General features: G+C 40.6%; 1 protein-coding gene across 4 annotated transcripts in view; it reads left to right on the forward strand.

The window, feature by feature from the left end:
* LOC126041974 (BEN domain-containing protein 5) overlaps positions 1-15,302 on the forward strand; it is a 980,738-nt gene that overhangs the window by 521,806 nt on the left and 443,630 nt on the right. For 3 of the 4 annotated variants that reach the window (XM_049808428.1, XM_049808425.1, XM_049808427.1), the window contains exon 6: positions 280-319. In XM_049808428.1, coding sequence (XP_049664385.1) covers positions 280-319 — 40 coding nt within the window. The remainder of the gene's footprint in view (positions 1-279; positions 320-15,302) is intronic. The other variant, XM_049808426.1, reaches the window with a different exon arrangement.

Here is a 15,302-nt window from a genome sequence, read left to right on the forward strand (position 1 = left end):
GCGGTCCATCTGTGCTTCTAGCTATCCATTTCAAGTATATGTTCCAAAAAAGAAATAGTAACACTTTATAAGTGCAAATAAAAACACATTAAAAGGACTGAGCAAGGCGTTTTTTCTTCCTCATAAAGTACATGTGGATCCCATCCAAAAGAGTTACTGTGAGCCATGTAACTTGTAATTAATTCTGCTATAAATGTCAGAACACTTACTTTGCAGGTCTAAGCTGACCCACTAAAATTAGTCCCCTTTTAACAATTCCTTTTATAATTTGTTTTTCAGCAGAAACGGCAGCTTGACCTCCTGACGATAACCAGCCCTGGTAAGTGAGCTCTGCCGCACGGCTCTCTTCTCTTTTCTTAAAGAGATGGTTGTCTAAATGTGTTTTTTCCCCCGTCTCTGACATGCAAAATGAAAAACACTGTTCCCCAGAAAATCTCTCACGTAATAACAAGTGACAGCTATATTGTGCTTGGCAAAGCCCCGGGCAGTTATCCGTTCACAGAGCTGCCTCTTCAGACCTTTACTCTATGAATTTGAGTGCTGATATTTCTTTAAGCCTCCTGGGGTTACAGTTAGCGGTATGTCTGCAGGGCAGATGCCCTCGAATTCACAATGTGTGTTCAAGTATCACAGAAATGCAAGTTTGACTTTCCTTGGTGGCAAATGTGAGCAGTTCGGGGAGCAAGAAGATGGTGGCCCCCTGTGTGTGTGGTGGGAGACAGGAGGTCCAGGCTTAGGGTGGAGAACCCCAGAGTGGGTCAGAAAATATTTAGGTAAAATGAAAATGCTTTAAACGATCTGCATCATATTGGCTTTTGTCATTTGCCTGTTGAGGAAATAACCCAATATGTGTTATATTGGGAAAGCGTTGGGCTCTTTGGCAGTGAGCGTTGAAGGTCTCAGCACCGTGATTGAAACGCAGGTCGTTTGAATAGTGCTCCTCTTTGATCTCGGTTCTTAAGGCTGCGTAGTTTTCATTTATTGCTATTTTTCTGGCTTGGTTTCTTTCCATTAGCTGCTACAGAAGTTTGCTGCCCACCGGCTTCAGATGTAGACCGTGCTTGAATGGTGCTACCTTTTGGTTAACTTTTTCAATTTTTCAGATGTATGTATGTATTAAGCTTTCAGGTTGGCTTTAACTGGGACTAATGAGTTTTGGCTTTAAGTGGGAATAATGTGTTAGCAAAATGAACAGGTGTTATGGGAAGTGAACAAAATGTGACACACATTTGCTTGGATAACAATTTTGCATCAATAATTGTTCTGACACTCTAAATGTAGATATCATCTGTGACATGGTTTCTCCTTCACTAACCTTGTTAAAATAATAAGAATTAAAATAAGGAGGAGGAACACTTTGTTGGGACAGATGTTTGAGGCTATTGGCAATTGCATCACATTTTTGCATGTTCACTTTTCATGCAGTTTGCAATTATGTTAATGTATGCTCAGGGCACTTGCTGATAAAAGCAACAATACAGTGTGATACAGCCATTGTCACTATTCTGACTGTAACTTCAAGGACAAACATGGCACATTTTTCATTTTTCGTATCTTCAGCATCCCCTATTTCTAGAGGAAAAAGAAAAAGATCTCTGAAGGTCTTAATCATAATAAACACTCCGATCTCGGATAAGGGCACCAAAGTCCACAGACACTTATATTAATAAGAGAAGAAGAAGGTTGGGGACCCGAATAACTTAATAAGAGACTTTTCTGTAAAACGAATTTGATAACTTCCTCATCATTTCAGATACAGTATTCACTGGAACAATGAAAGGGTTGCCTAAGTTGAGTTTGTGCATAGATGTGATCACAGTCAGTAGCTATCACTTCAGATCTCTCAGTTTAATACAGCAATCTACTAAATCAACACAGCAATTACTTGGAAGGCTCAAAATAGCTTTCAATAACTGCATAGGTAGACATACTGCACTAAAAGGGGGGAAAAAAGCTTTCCATAACATGCATTTTTTTCTGAAATTCAAGGTTTACCCTTTGTTATTTACCCAGAAGTCTACACTAATTGCCTACACTGGAAAAAAAAAATATATTTGTGCCATGATTATATAATTGAGTACCTACAGATTTGCTTTCAGTAAAGCCATTTTCAAAAGAAGCCTGATGCTGGATCAGGCCAAACTTAGGTGAGAGCCTAAAGCTGAGATTTTTCAAAGAGGCTGAAAAAGTTAGGCACTTAATTCCTAGTAGGATTGGAAAATGTCAACCTGTGGATTAAAGGGTCTGGTTTGGGCCCTAAAAATATAAAAATAAAATAAAATAAATCGTAGTCTTGAGGCTTTTATCTATCTTTGGAGACTGCAGCTTTAAAATACTTCATTCTTTGAGTCCTAGCTCTAAGATCTGACATCAACAGTCTGCTTTTACAAAGTCGTGATATCGTTTATGATGGCTGAGATCGGCCATAATCACTGTCATCCCTTAATTTACTGATTCAAATTAGGCTATTTAGTTGCAGCTGTTAATCCTCTGGGACTTGTTCCTGTTCCCCACCTTGCCGCAGGCAGGCAGCCTTCATTTGTGGAGGAGGTCACTCAGCCTTATTTATAGTATGAGAGTCCTCCGCGTCTCACAAGTTGTATCAGCCACCAAAGCCCTATTGCTTAATTGTAAGAATAGACAAAGGACTTCAAAACCAAAGGTGACCTCTGTGATTTGCACTTCTGTCATGGCGAATATCAACTTTCTTTTGTGTGTGTGTGAAATTCTCGAACCGGTTTTTGTACGTTTAGTCAAGAATCACTTGGTGATCCATCGCAGGTATTACAACAGCTCTTCTCTGTGTGCCACTAAAAAAATTTCTATCGATCAGCCAGTTAATGAGATTAATTGCAAAGTAAAATAATGCCATTAGTGTCAATTAAGGGGTGTTGAGACACAAGTGCCAAAACATTCAAAAGAGATTTTGTGGGATCACAGAAACCTTAACGTTACCTCATGGCAGTCGGGCTTTTCCCCGTGGCCGTGGCTGTTGCACAATTCCCCAAGGATCACCGATGGGTAGGAAGCGGTGCTCATCCCTCGTGCCCTGACTCCGCACCCTGGCCGCGCTGTGCAGAGCCCACGCTGCGAGGGCGACCCGCCGCTGCCTCTTGCCTTACTCCGGACGGCTTCCAAACACCGAGCAATGGGCGCGCGGCTCTGCAAAACCTGGCGGAACAGGTGCTTGACTTCAAAGCTCATTTGTATGTTAAACTGAACAGGTATAGATCATTAATCTGTAACCTTGACTGAGGGCACTCTGGAAAAAATGGGGAAAACAAAAAAAAAAAAAAAAAAAAAAGAAAAAGGAAGAAATGCAGCGGGTGAGAGCGGCAGCTCCAGCTACACATTTTGTATGCAACATACAGAGCTCACCTGTTCCAGTGCCCCTAAGAAAACAGCTACAGAAAGCTCCCCAATCTGCCCCAAACTGGAGGAAGTCTTTGCTTTGCTGTGGGTCTCCAGAAAGAGCCAGCCACAAATGATGCATATGCTGGGAGCGAGCCAGACTCCCTCATGCTCAAATATATTCCTTTGAAGTAACTGACACCCATGTAAAACGTGGAGGGGAGTTCACTGCTCTGCCTTACTGCTGAGTAGCTGGAGGAATCAATGCTCTCGCCACACTCCTTTCTTCTTGCCCCTTGACATGTGAGTTACAATTAGACTGTAACGCGCTGTACGGTTCGGGGTGCCGGAGTCAGAGCTGATGTGCGCAGTGGGGTGGGGGAAAGACGTTAAAAATTCATTAGTAGCTGGCAGGGACGTGCTGGCAGGGAGTGGGACATAATGAGATTTAAGTTTTGGTAATTTAAATTTTCTTTAAACTTAGGTTTACCTCTGGATTTGACCCAAAACTTTTCCTTAACACTTCTACTTGACTTTGGGTTTTAGGACCAAATCTTCAGGTGGTTTAATTTGTCCTTGCTGCACAAAGGAGCTGAGGATCTGCCCTTAATTTCTACATGATCATGTTCTAGTAACACTTGGAACATGCCCGTACAGTCACATCACATTTTGTGGTAACCACTCGATAGCTGCAAATAAGTATCCCTGTTTCCATAGCTTTTCCATGGAGACAAAGCTTTTTGCATCTCCTGTGTTTACGATAATAATACAGCTTTTCAATTTCTCTTCTCAGTAAGGTAAGTTCATCTCCCATTGAAGTATTTTTTAATTATTGATACCATAAATGGAAGTGTGTTGGAAACTATTGGCTTTGAAAATAGCTAACATGTGATATTATCCAAGAACCATCAGGAAAAATCTTTTGAAATTCTCTTTGATTCAGCTGTCCTCAGGGCTTTATCCTTCTCTACCAGTCTCTCTACTGCCGATTTAAAATAACATTCTCCTGAAATCAGTGCAATGTCAGGAGAAATTCATCAGCACCGTAGGTGCATGTTTCCCAGATGTATATAAACCTACTACATTTGGCAGCAGTAAATTGATTGCATTTTAAAAACCTGGGATAGTTGAATATTCCATAGTGCCCAGCTTGGCTACAGCATGGAATACAAAGTATTTTAAGTTTCTTTCAGCTCTGTTTTAGGTGAAATAAAATATGACCTGACTCCATAATTCCTGCCTTTTGATTTACTCAGGTTTTCCTCTGGCAACATTAGAGGTTTACATGCAGGGACAGAGTAAGATATTCCTAATCTCTGTGGAGCGGTATTGAGATTTCATCAGAAATGTTGATGACTTTGTGTGTACTTCCCCCTAATATTCAAGCTCTTACACTTTTAAGCAGGGAAAAAAGCCTAATTTTATAAGTATTTATCAGACAGATCTATGTGGTGAAATATTCTCCCCCCTTTAATATCGTCAGTGCTGCATGCTCTAAAAATGTCTCCATTTCATTAATTTGTGATACACTGCTACCCTGAATTCTTTTAAGGTGGCTTTAGTTTCTGCCATACATATTTTACTGCTTTAAATTATAGATATAGGACTGTTGCCTAGTTAATTTCCTCTGGTTAGGAAAATATATTTCTACTCTCCTGGCATTGCATAAAGTGATATGTGGGATTTGCTATATTTTTTAGCTGATTAAGTTTTGCATTTCTACATATTACTGCTTATGAGACCTCAAGTAAAACTACGTAAAGGAAGGAGAAGTTTTATAGTATATTTGAAAGTTTCATTTAACTATAAATTTCACCACTAAGCCCCGCTACAAGACTTTTCCATTACCTTCCTGGATAGTCTGGCTATCTACTTCTTTCTAATTGAAGCATGAAAATAATATGAACTCAAAGTCATGAAGCTATAAGACAGGTATTAGTAAAAATGATACAGAGTAATAAAATGTGACAGAAAGTTGTTTGCTGCTAAAACTCGGGTACTATTTTTGCTAGTCCTTATTAATTAATAGTACATTGATTTTAGTCTAAGTATGTGTCAAGGGATAGTGTCTGAGTTTTTAGACAGCCTAACATAGTTACAGTTCATGTTTGTTAGTGAAGCTTCGCATGCTGTTTTATTTGGAAAGGTGGTGGAGAAAAGAAATTACTTCTCTTTCCAGTAATAATTGAGTCTTTTAATGCTCAGTGATGGATAGGAGTGAAACTGTTTCTCGTATCACTAAGACACTGGGTGTTAATCCACCCGTTTGCCCACAATAATGTAAAATAACCTGGGGGGAGAGCACCTCGTTGCTCAGCAAGGCAATAGACCCCGAATGGCTTGTTTGAACCCACAGTACAAGAATTTCTCTACCATGCAAATAAAATATATATGCTAAAGTCTCAGCTCAAAGTGAAATTCCTGTGTTGTCAGTCTTGGCTGAACCCTAAAACTACAGGAAGAAGTTTGTTCCAGACTTGATGAAACTTTAGCGAGATGATGTACTAACAGAGAACAGAGAGAAAACGTGGACTTTTTTTTTTTTTTTTGTGCCATTAGATTCGTTTCAGCTGTCCTGAGGCTAATTAGGAAATTTGACTGTGTCCAATTCCTCATCTTTACTGTATCTGAAGAGCTGTAAGAATTTCCATTTGCTGCGATAAGGAGAAGTAATATTGTTGCTTGTAATTACTTATTCGTGCAGATCAGTACCTTCCTAATTCTTACTTACACGTCTCCATTTGCCAGAATAACAACTGCAGAGATGCTACACGCTCACTGAATGGTGTTGCTGTTCCCACCATCTTTTCCCTGCGCCGACAGTCTTTACTCACAACACGTCCCAAGAGAATAAGTCCACCCTGCTCTTTCTGCCTGTCCCCTGACCTATCCCCATCTGTTTCCCCAAACACACTCTATATCCATCTCAAATATCACAGTTTTGAGATCTATTGAAATGATACTTTCTTGATCCAATAACGAAACCAGAATTTTTTTCCATTTAGTTGCAAAATATTTACTTTTAGTAAGGCTTTTTCATCCCCACCTTTGCATTTTTAAAAAAATGACCTTTTTTGGATACGTGTAGAATAAGTGATATTTGCGAAGTCAAAATAAGACTGCAGAGAAGATACTCCAAAGGCTAATCCATTACTTTTGAAGAAAAATATCAAGCTTTTCCACAATACCTTATTATTATTCTGGGTCACCATGATGTTTCCATGCACCTTGGCATGTCCCTTTAATTGGATCCTTACATAGGAAGGTCCGGCATAGTTGCATTGAAAGCTGACATTTCTAACTAACTGACCTTTTCAGGCCCAGTGATACTCCTATAATGATTATCCTCTAGCATTGTTTGGACACAATACCACATACTTCACAGCACATAAAGAATATGTTCTTTGAGAACTATTCAAAATGCCCAATCTCAAGTTAGCAAAATGAGAAAATTGGGTGCAAACATTCATCAGAGTGTTATTGTGCAGGTATCGATTTGAATGCCCTTTCATTTCTCTGGGAAAAAGTGTTGTATTATAGAGCTCTAAATTAACTTCTGTTCTGGTTTTTTTTTTTTCCCCAGTAAGTATAAAAAGGTCAAATTCATTCATAAGGCTGAATAGATTTGCAGGATATAAGCAATAAGATAGCAATCAACCTTCAAATAACCTTTAAAGAGACAGTATCTTTTCTTATGAACAGTAATTGATCTGCTCATTAAGTCACTGCGTACTCTTTGGGGCTCACCTAGGCAAAAATGTGTAAGACCCGTGACGAAAGGATGTCAGCTAGCACAAAACAGGAATAAATCCTCATGTGGAAATATAAATATTTTACAGGTTTTGAGGGGTGTAAAATTGATGAAAGGATTGACATTGCGATGTGAATTCCTTGACTTGACTGTTACAAGGCTGAGTGAAAAAGACATAGAAAAGACCTCAAAGTGTGAATTTGGTATTAGTGAGGATGACGATGATAGCATGTTCATACATGCCTGAGACCTGAATACATCTTCAATTTCTTTTCTGAATTTAGTGCCTAATGTGGGAGGGAGATCACTGCCGTTTGCCTCAGGTCGGCGTACGTATGGGGGGGTGTACGTATAGGGGAACTTCTGCAAGGGAGCCTGCTACAGATCGCGTCTGGTTTGCCACCGTGTCTTGCTGGTCCCTCTTTTAAAAAAAGCCAGATTGTCAAGTAATGGCTTTCTTTGCACCATGAGTGCTTTTGGGATGTATGGGGGGGGGGTTAATCACCTCTGCCTAGGCAGAAATAAAACCTGCGTCCAGCTTGTTGTAGTGCCGATTCCCCGACTGCAGCCTGCTGTAACCTTCACACAGTCCTGGGCTGTGTCTCTGCAGCTCCTCTTGTGTAAGCGAGAGCAGTTAAAAGTGCTGCTGGAAATTTTTTTCAAGGAAGCACTATTTAGCCAGAGACTCGCTTAAAGAACTGGGATTGTCGATTTAAGATACCAGTCAGAAGATTAGTGTTCTGTCCATGTCCATATTTCATTTCTGCATGTAAATCCACGTTATGTTTTTAGTATTATTTTTATGAATTGCACATACACTGAGGACTATCTGTGCATAATTGATTACAAGGAGTTGTCTTGGTTTTTATCTTTGATCAGAATTTTCAGAAGCAGCAAGTATCCCAGGTGACGAGGCTTTTTATGCTGTAAATGTTTGCACATAATGCTTTCTGTTTTACTTCGCGATGTGCAGAATGAGCATCTGGCTCATTTAGAGAGAGAGAAAATGAGCAATTCTGTGCACAGGTCTATTGTGCTTCTTCTCTTTTTGTGTAAGTTTGAGGAAAACTTAAAATAATCTTTCATTTTTTCTCACACGCCCCCCCCCCCCCCCCCCCCTTTTCTTGAGTATCAGATGTTTTTAGAAAGAACGGATAGCTTTCTTCTTTTTTAATGAAATTTTAATTTGCAAAGGCATCTGTATGGAAACAGTGTCTTCACTTAGGAATAGTTTGTTTGTTTGTTTGTTTAATTATCTGCTGAGTGACCTGAACAAGACTTAGTGAAAATCAGTGTATTAAATATCTAGAAGACAGCAGAGGATTATATTGACACCACAAAATGGAGTACAGTGCAGAAATGCATGAGCTAGCAGAGACCTGCATAGCAGAGCTGTGCCACTCACAGCAGACTCACCAGTGTGGGTCCACATGCTGACAAGCCATGTTATCTGGGTGCTATGCCTGAGATAAATAAGCCCTGACCCTTTTTAAATTTTTTTTTTTTTTTTTTTTTTTTTTTAAACTGGCTTTAGGGTGCTGTCATTCTAGTGCTGCTGAATGGCACCTGGACCTGCGCCTTAGCTTGTGACTTTTTTTTTTAACCTAGCTGGGCACATACAGCTAACTGTGCCTCTTTTCTATTTTAGTAGCACCCATGTATCCCAGTCCACAAAGATGTCATTGTGCTGGATGCACAGTGTGACACCAGGCTGCCCCTGAATAGTTGGTGACTTAAATAGACAAAGCAAGGGGCAGTGGGCAGGAAACCTGGAAAAAGAATGTAAAAAATAAAAGATTATTTTAATAGAACTGCATTTTATTTTTGAGAAGCTGCCCGCTACTCTTTGTCGCCTTCTAGACTCCTGTGCCTCTGCTACCCCTTTCCTCCAACCTCCGATGTACCAGAAAATGGCAACACATTGATGATGATACAGCTACAATGGGTGGGACTGAGGAAGAGAGGAGCTGGAACTGCACAAAGGAGTTTTTCTTATCTGATTTGTTTCTAAGAATTGCTGGTGGGCTCATTTTTTTGGTATGCAAAACATTTTCTTTTAAAGCAGTCAGCCAAGGTCACTGGGAAACCCACAAGAAAGTATAACCTAGAGCCTTTATTTTGAGCTTGTAACTTGAAGGCACAAAGGAGTTTTTAGGGGAGATTTGAATGGGGAAGGTGTGATGGCTTTGTGAATTCAGACTGAAAGTGCAGGATAACCCATGGTGGAAAAGTGATTTGTTCATCACGCAGCTCAGTGCAGTATTGGAGGGAGTTATCTGAGATGCTGCTAAATGAGATAACGTGAGTACCGTTAGGCAGTAGTATCGCTGCAGTGTCCTTAAAAAGCAGGTTAAAGGAAGGTGAAATACTGTTTTAACACCATGGTTCGCTTCTGACGTTGCAGCTAGCTGTGGTATCTGTACAAGATGCTGCACTGGACCGCGTAGATGCTGAGTGCCAGGACAGCGAGTGCTGGCAGAGGAGCAAGGCAGGGGAGGGGAAGGGGCACAAGGCCGTATGGAATAAGGTCTGCAGTGGGGCCTGGGGAGGGCAACATAAGCCGTAAAGTTGTATTTGCTGGGCCATACGATCAAAATGACAATAAGTGTGTTCGAAATATCTAGGAGACAGCAGGGGATTATATTATTCTTGATCGTTTTTATTATATTACCTGCCCTGCGACACAGCTGCATCCATTGTCCTTATCCTCTGGGGACCACCAGAAGGAAGGAGGAACTATCTGTAGAGACCCTGATTTTCCTGCCCATCCTCCAGGCAGCCTCAGAGCGCTGCTAAATTCTGCCGTGCTGCTGCCGTCCCCTGTGCTAAACCTGCCTGCTCGCCGTTCCTCCCAGGGACTGCGAGGGCGTAGGGTCCCTGGTTGGATGTAAAAAGGAATCCTCATCTAGTCACTTAGACCTGCTGCAAATTTGCTTTGGAATCTGATCCGCAGCGCTTCAGTTGCCTCTTACGTGGAGCAAACCCCTAATCGCTGTGAAAGATTTGACAAACCTGACACCGAGAGCAACTTCATGCGCTTGCTTTAGCGCGCGATCCCGAACTGAACCCCCTCGCTCCGGCGCATGGGCTTGATTTTGTTACTCGAGCACTAAAATAGCTCTCTATCTACTAGCAAAATTTCCTAAACGGTCTAGTTTGTGTACCTGGGGCAGCCGCTCTGGGCTCTGGGCTGGCCCACTGCCAGCAGCGGGGCCAAACAAGACGTTCCCATCCCTCTGCCCCCAGGCGCGGGCGGTCACCTCTGCCGTAGCATTGGCTTTCACGGCAGCCACACGGACACTTGTGGCATCTCAACAAATGCCTCCCGAAGCAGGAGCCATGGTACCGTGCGCGTTTGTACCTAGCGCAAATAGAGATGCTATATAATAGTGCTGCTGCTAATAAATATAAACCGTATAGATGTCAGGTTGCCCTGAGAATGTATTCTCCCCACAAACCAGGCGGCTCTACTGCAGTGTTCAGGAATTAACTGCAGGAGTATTACTCTCTTAAGGCTTTGTGTTATAGTTCTGTTTTCTTCACCTTTAACCCCACAATGGATTATGACCATACTTTCTCTTATAACTAAATGCTCTTCTGTCCTTTGACAAAACAGATTTGTGTCTTTTCATAGCTTTCTGTAGAGGGCTAATAATACATGGGAAAGCTTTACTGCCCACAGGAGACTTTGCCTGGCTGTAATAATAAGAAATGCTGTTGAAAAGTCATGATCAATGTTAATTCAGTTATTTTTCATTTTCTTTTTTTATAATGAAATCTTCTACTTTGTGCATTTTATCCAGTGCTACCCCATGAATTGCTCGTTGGAGAGAGGGGTCATTGGTTATAAAAATGAGTTCTTGTTGTTTGTCCTCATACAAAAATAACTGCAATATTTTGAAATGATGAATTTAAGGGAGAAAAAAAAAAAGTGGAATCTTGGATGTACAAAAGATGTAAATATTGTTTTCCAGGTTTTATGGTTCCCAGATGCCTCCTCTAATTGCCTAGCTAACCCTGAGTTTATTAAGTTATTTTCCAGAGTCAAACTCATTTGTAAACATGTCAGAATAAAAACTAAATTTAAAAAAACAAAACCTTTGGATTAGAATTCTGGAGTGATAAATAAACTAATTTAGAATGTATTTGCATGTAATTTACATGTGCCAAAATAGGATTGCATGTGGTTTGTAAATACAGGTCTTGAATCTATTCAACATTACAGAATAGCACAGAAGAAATTAATTGTAGCTTAAAAAAAAAGGTTAAAATAATAAAAAGATGGCTTAAAATGGCCCATGTTTGAATGTGATTCAATGTGCAGAAACTGGTGAGGAGAGATAAGCACGCAGAGAAAGCTGTAAATTCTAGCAGCAACATCTGTAGTAGTTAGAATACTATGTTTTATAGCAATCCCTTACCTCCCCCCGTGGACATTACTATGGCATGCAGTATATTTATTATTCACTTTCCACAAGAGATGTTTTCCTAGCGCAGCCTTAAAAATAAGGTCTGTTTCCTTTCTTTTAACATTCAGACTTGTTCAAAGATAATGCCGTCAGCTTCCATTTGAAGCATCTCGGCCAGTTTGGCCTGTACACTTTGGCACAAGATGACAATTTGTAATTATCCCGCTTATTACAGTGGTACCAAAGAATCAATCGACAGGTAAATCCTCCACTTTGCTAGGTACAGTCTCCACCTGGAGAAGACCTGTTGGTCACGGGCGCCTGTGAATCTTCCAACCTGAGCAGACGAGGCAACTTCGGAGAGGGAGGAGCAGGTCGTGCAAGCCAGCGAGCAGCGGCGGTGGTGGGACTTGTGGAGTGATGCTGAAGGGAGGGGACACTGAGGGAGGGAGAGGCTTGGAGCACGTGGAGCTGGCAAGGTCCCGTCAGGAGCGTCGCAGGTGCTCGGGGTGCAAGAAGATTCCTGTGCCGGTGATTTCTGTTGTTTCACCTGCCAGAAAGAGGCTCTGACTGAATCCTCCACGTTTTTTCCACCCAAAATACTATATGTCAAGAGGCAGGTTGGAGGATACCACCTATGCCTGCTGCTTTGGAAATATGCGGGACAGAGGGAAACATCATCTGTGGAGATGTGAGGTAGAAGGAGTGACATCAGCCATGACAGGTAGCAGGTCTTGCTTTGACTACTCAGCTTCTGCTCCTGCTGTCAGTGCTGAGATGTGTTCTGGGCCTTGGGATTAAAGCAGCCATGGTTTTGAGGGAAGAGGAGATGCGCTTTGGATAGAAAGGGATTGAGAAAATCCAAATGTAAGGACTGAAATGCATTGCTGGAGTTATGGGGGAAAGGATGCTTTATTTACTTAAAAAAAAAAAAGAAATAGAACGTGTTTTCTGGTTTGCCTTCAAATACCAAGGACTGTCCTTTTCTATATTCATAGCCTAGCAGCCCGGAGTTTAAAAATGGGAGCAAAGTGGTCCTGCAGTACTTGATGTAAGAGGGTCTGTAGAGCTCGTCAGTGTTGACTCTCACTTGTTTTCAGACTTTGCGGAGAATAAGTAGAGATGTAAGAATTTCCCCTCTGAATCCTGTGATTTTTTTTCTACCCTGCTTTCATTTCATACATTTTCTTTACTCTTTAGACAAGGGGGGAGGAAAAAAAAAAAAAGAAAGAGTGGAGGGGAGAAAAGCAAACTTCTTGGGGTAGGAGACAGAGCTTTGTTGTGCGTTTTGCTTGAGTACCATGGAAGAATATTTATTATCAAGCAGCACCAGATGTCAGGAGCCATTCCATAATTGTTTCAGGTCATAATACTTCTATTTCAATGTGCAGATAATGTCTCTAAATATTTTCTTGTACTTCTTATCATTTCATCTCTAGAAGAAATTAATTGTAGCTTTAAAAAAAGGTTTTATTTCCCATTTGGCTATGAGCCATTTTGTATAGCTGCTTTAAATGTTAATTATTAATTAGGATATAATCTATTTAAGTCTCTTTAGCTGTCCATGTCTTCCAAAGCGGCAGCTGGATGAAACAAGAAAGATGCATCATTATATAGATGATAAATTAGCCTCTTATCCCAGGAGAAGACAGTTTCTCAACACCAAGGTTGAGATACCCCAGGGGCTGGAGTGGAGGAGCCTCCCGGCTTCTGTCCACTTGGTATTTGATACATAGCATGAATCTACTAAGAGGGCTTTTATAATTAAATCATTGGTAGTAGTGGAGCATCATTCCCATAACTTCCATTCTACCGGAGTTATTGTTGCCGGTGAATGGACTTAGTGGGAGTTTGGTGGTAGGGTAAGTGTTTTTAAGTTGCATTTGGAAGTGAGGAGTTAGAAGAACAATAGCAGGTGATATTAAAAAAAATAAAAATCCAACAGGTAATAAAAAGCTTTTGCACATATCCCAAGGGAAGCAAAGCCCTTATATGAAGATCAGCGAAGCTGCAGCACTAGTATGTCTTGCAAAATCTCCAGACTGAATTTCCTACTGGGGGGTGGGGTAGTGTGTGTTATGTATCTTTATAGAAATTAATGGCTTCCTGACAAATAATATGTCATGGCTACCTTTATCAACTGAGTCCTGAAGATGAAATGTGAGGCTGGCAATTAGCACCAATGACCAGCTGTGAAAACAGGAGTTTCTCCCATTTATTTTAATTATATTTTTTGTTCAAATATTTACATATTTTATCTCTTATTTATTGCAAACTTTATTATCATTTTCGACAGCAAAGGAGACACTTTGGATTAAAATTTTGTCTATTTGTGTATTTAGCTCTTTCTTTATTTGCCAAGTTAAATGCAAAAAAGAGCCCTTGTTTATACGAACAGTATCTATATGGACTTATCTATACCAACGGTTGAAAAGCTGGGCATTAGATTGCATAGCTCATCAGTCTAGCTTCGAACCTTACCCGGCAAACAGCTGAATGACTTCTGAAATCTGCGGTGTGTTCCTGAAACTTTAAATGATACCACTGTGTTGCCTGATGCAGCTTAGTAGTTCAGAGATCAATGGCTGGTGAAGCCGGAACATTTTCTCCTGCATTTTATCTGTATCCATTGTTCATAGATGATCAGTTTCAGAAAGAAACACTGTGTCCATGCTGATATTACCTTCAAAAAGTTCCCTCACTGGAGCACAGGCACCCAGCCCAGTTCAGATGCACGTGCAAATGCTGTAGAGTTAAATCACAAATATGTTTGTAATACTGCCAATAATACGGCCTGATTTCTTTTATTGTAACTGAAACTGTCCTGTGCTGTTGTGACATTGCTAAGAAACACGGAGAAGGCAGACACAATTGAACTTTTGTTCTCTCCAGGACTTAGGCAGATGGTCCATTTGGGATCCAGAGCCAGGATACATGCACGTTCCCGATTTCCTTAAAATGTGGCTGGCAGGAGTGATGTTCATCTGTGATGGACTTACCTTGGATGATGAAATCCAGAAAGCAAGTCACTGCTCCCAGGATTATGTTTCATTACACAGAAGTTAAAAGCTCCTTAAGATAAATGGATGCACCGCCCCAAATTTCTATGCGGTAGTATTGACCTAGCTTTTCCCCCTCAGGAGTGACATCTTAGAGTCATTGCAAATGTCTGCTCAGAGCACAAAAGCAGTCAAAAATGCAGAGTATTTGAGAATTTCAGGAAAACTGAAGAACAAATTACATGTAACAATACACTGCTCTCAAAATCGGTGGTAGAGCTAGCAGAAGTACTATGAAAGACAATGAGGATGATCACTAAAATGGCTTCCATCTGAAAAGAAATCAAATAGAAACATGATTTTTCTGTAGGATCTGCCACTAGTGTAAATGGAGCTTGAACGGAGTTTCTAAATTTCATGGATTTTTTTCATAGTTAAAAAATGCTGCAGCCACTGTTGCGTAACTGTATTTTGAACCACATGATGATGGATAAATACAGCAATAAATACAAGTTACTAGTGGCCCAGGGATCATAACAAGTTTATATTCATTAAGGGTGAAGAGAAGGCGATTGCAACCTGTACTATGGTCTGCTTTAGAAGGACTAAATTCCCATAGCTGTAGAAATTTCTTAGCAAATATTTGAACAAAAAATGTGCTTTTTTCTTCTTTTTTTCTTTAAAGAAAATTTATTAATTTTATATCTCCAAAGCCACATCCCTTGACAAGAAAGAAAACAACTTTAGCTAAAAATCCATTCTGGTTCAGTGATTCAATGAAGAGAGCATTAA

Source organism: Accipiter gentilis, chromosome 8 (assembly GCF_929443795.1).
Source record: "Accipiter gentilis chromosome 8, bAccGen1.1, whole genome shotgun sequence".
In the NCBI taxonomy this organism is placed as follows: domain Eukaryota; kingdom Metazoa; phylum Chordata; class Aves; order Accipitriformes; family Accipitridae; genus Astur; species Astur gentilis.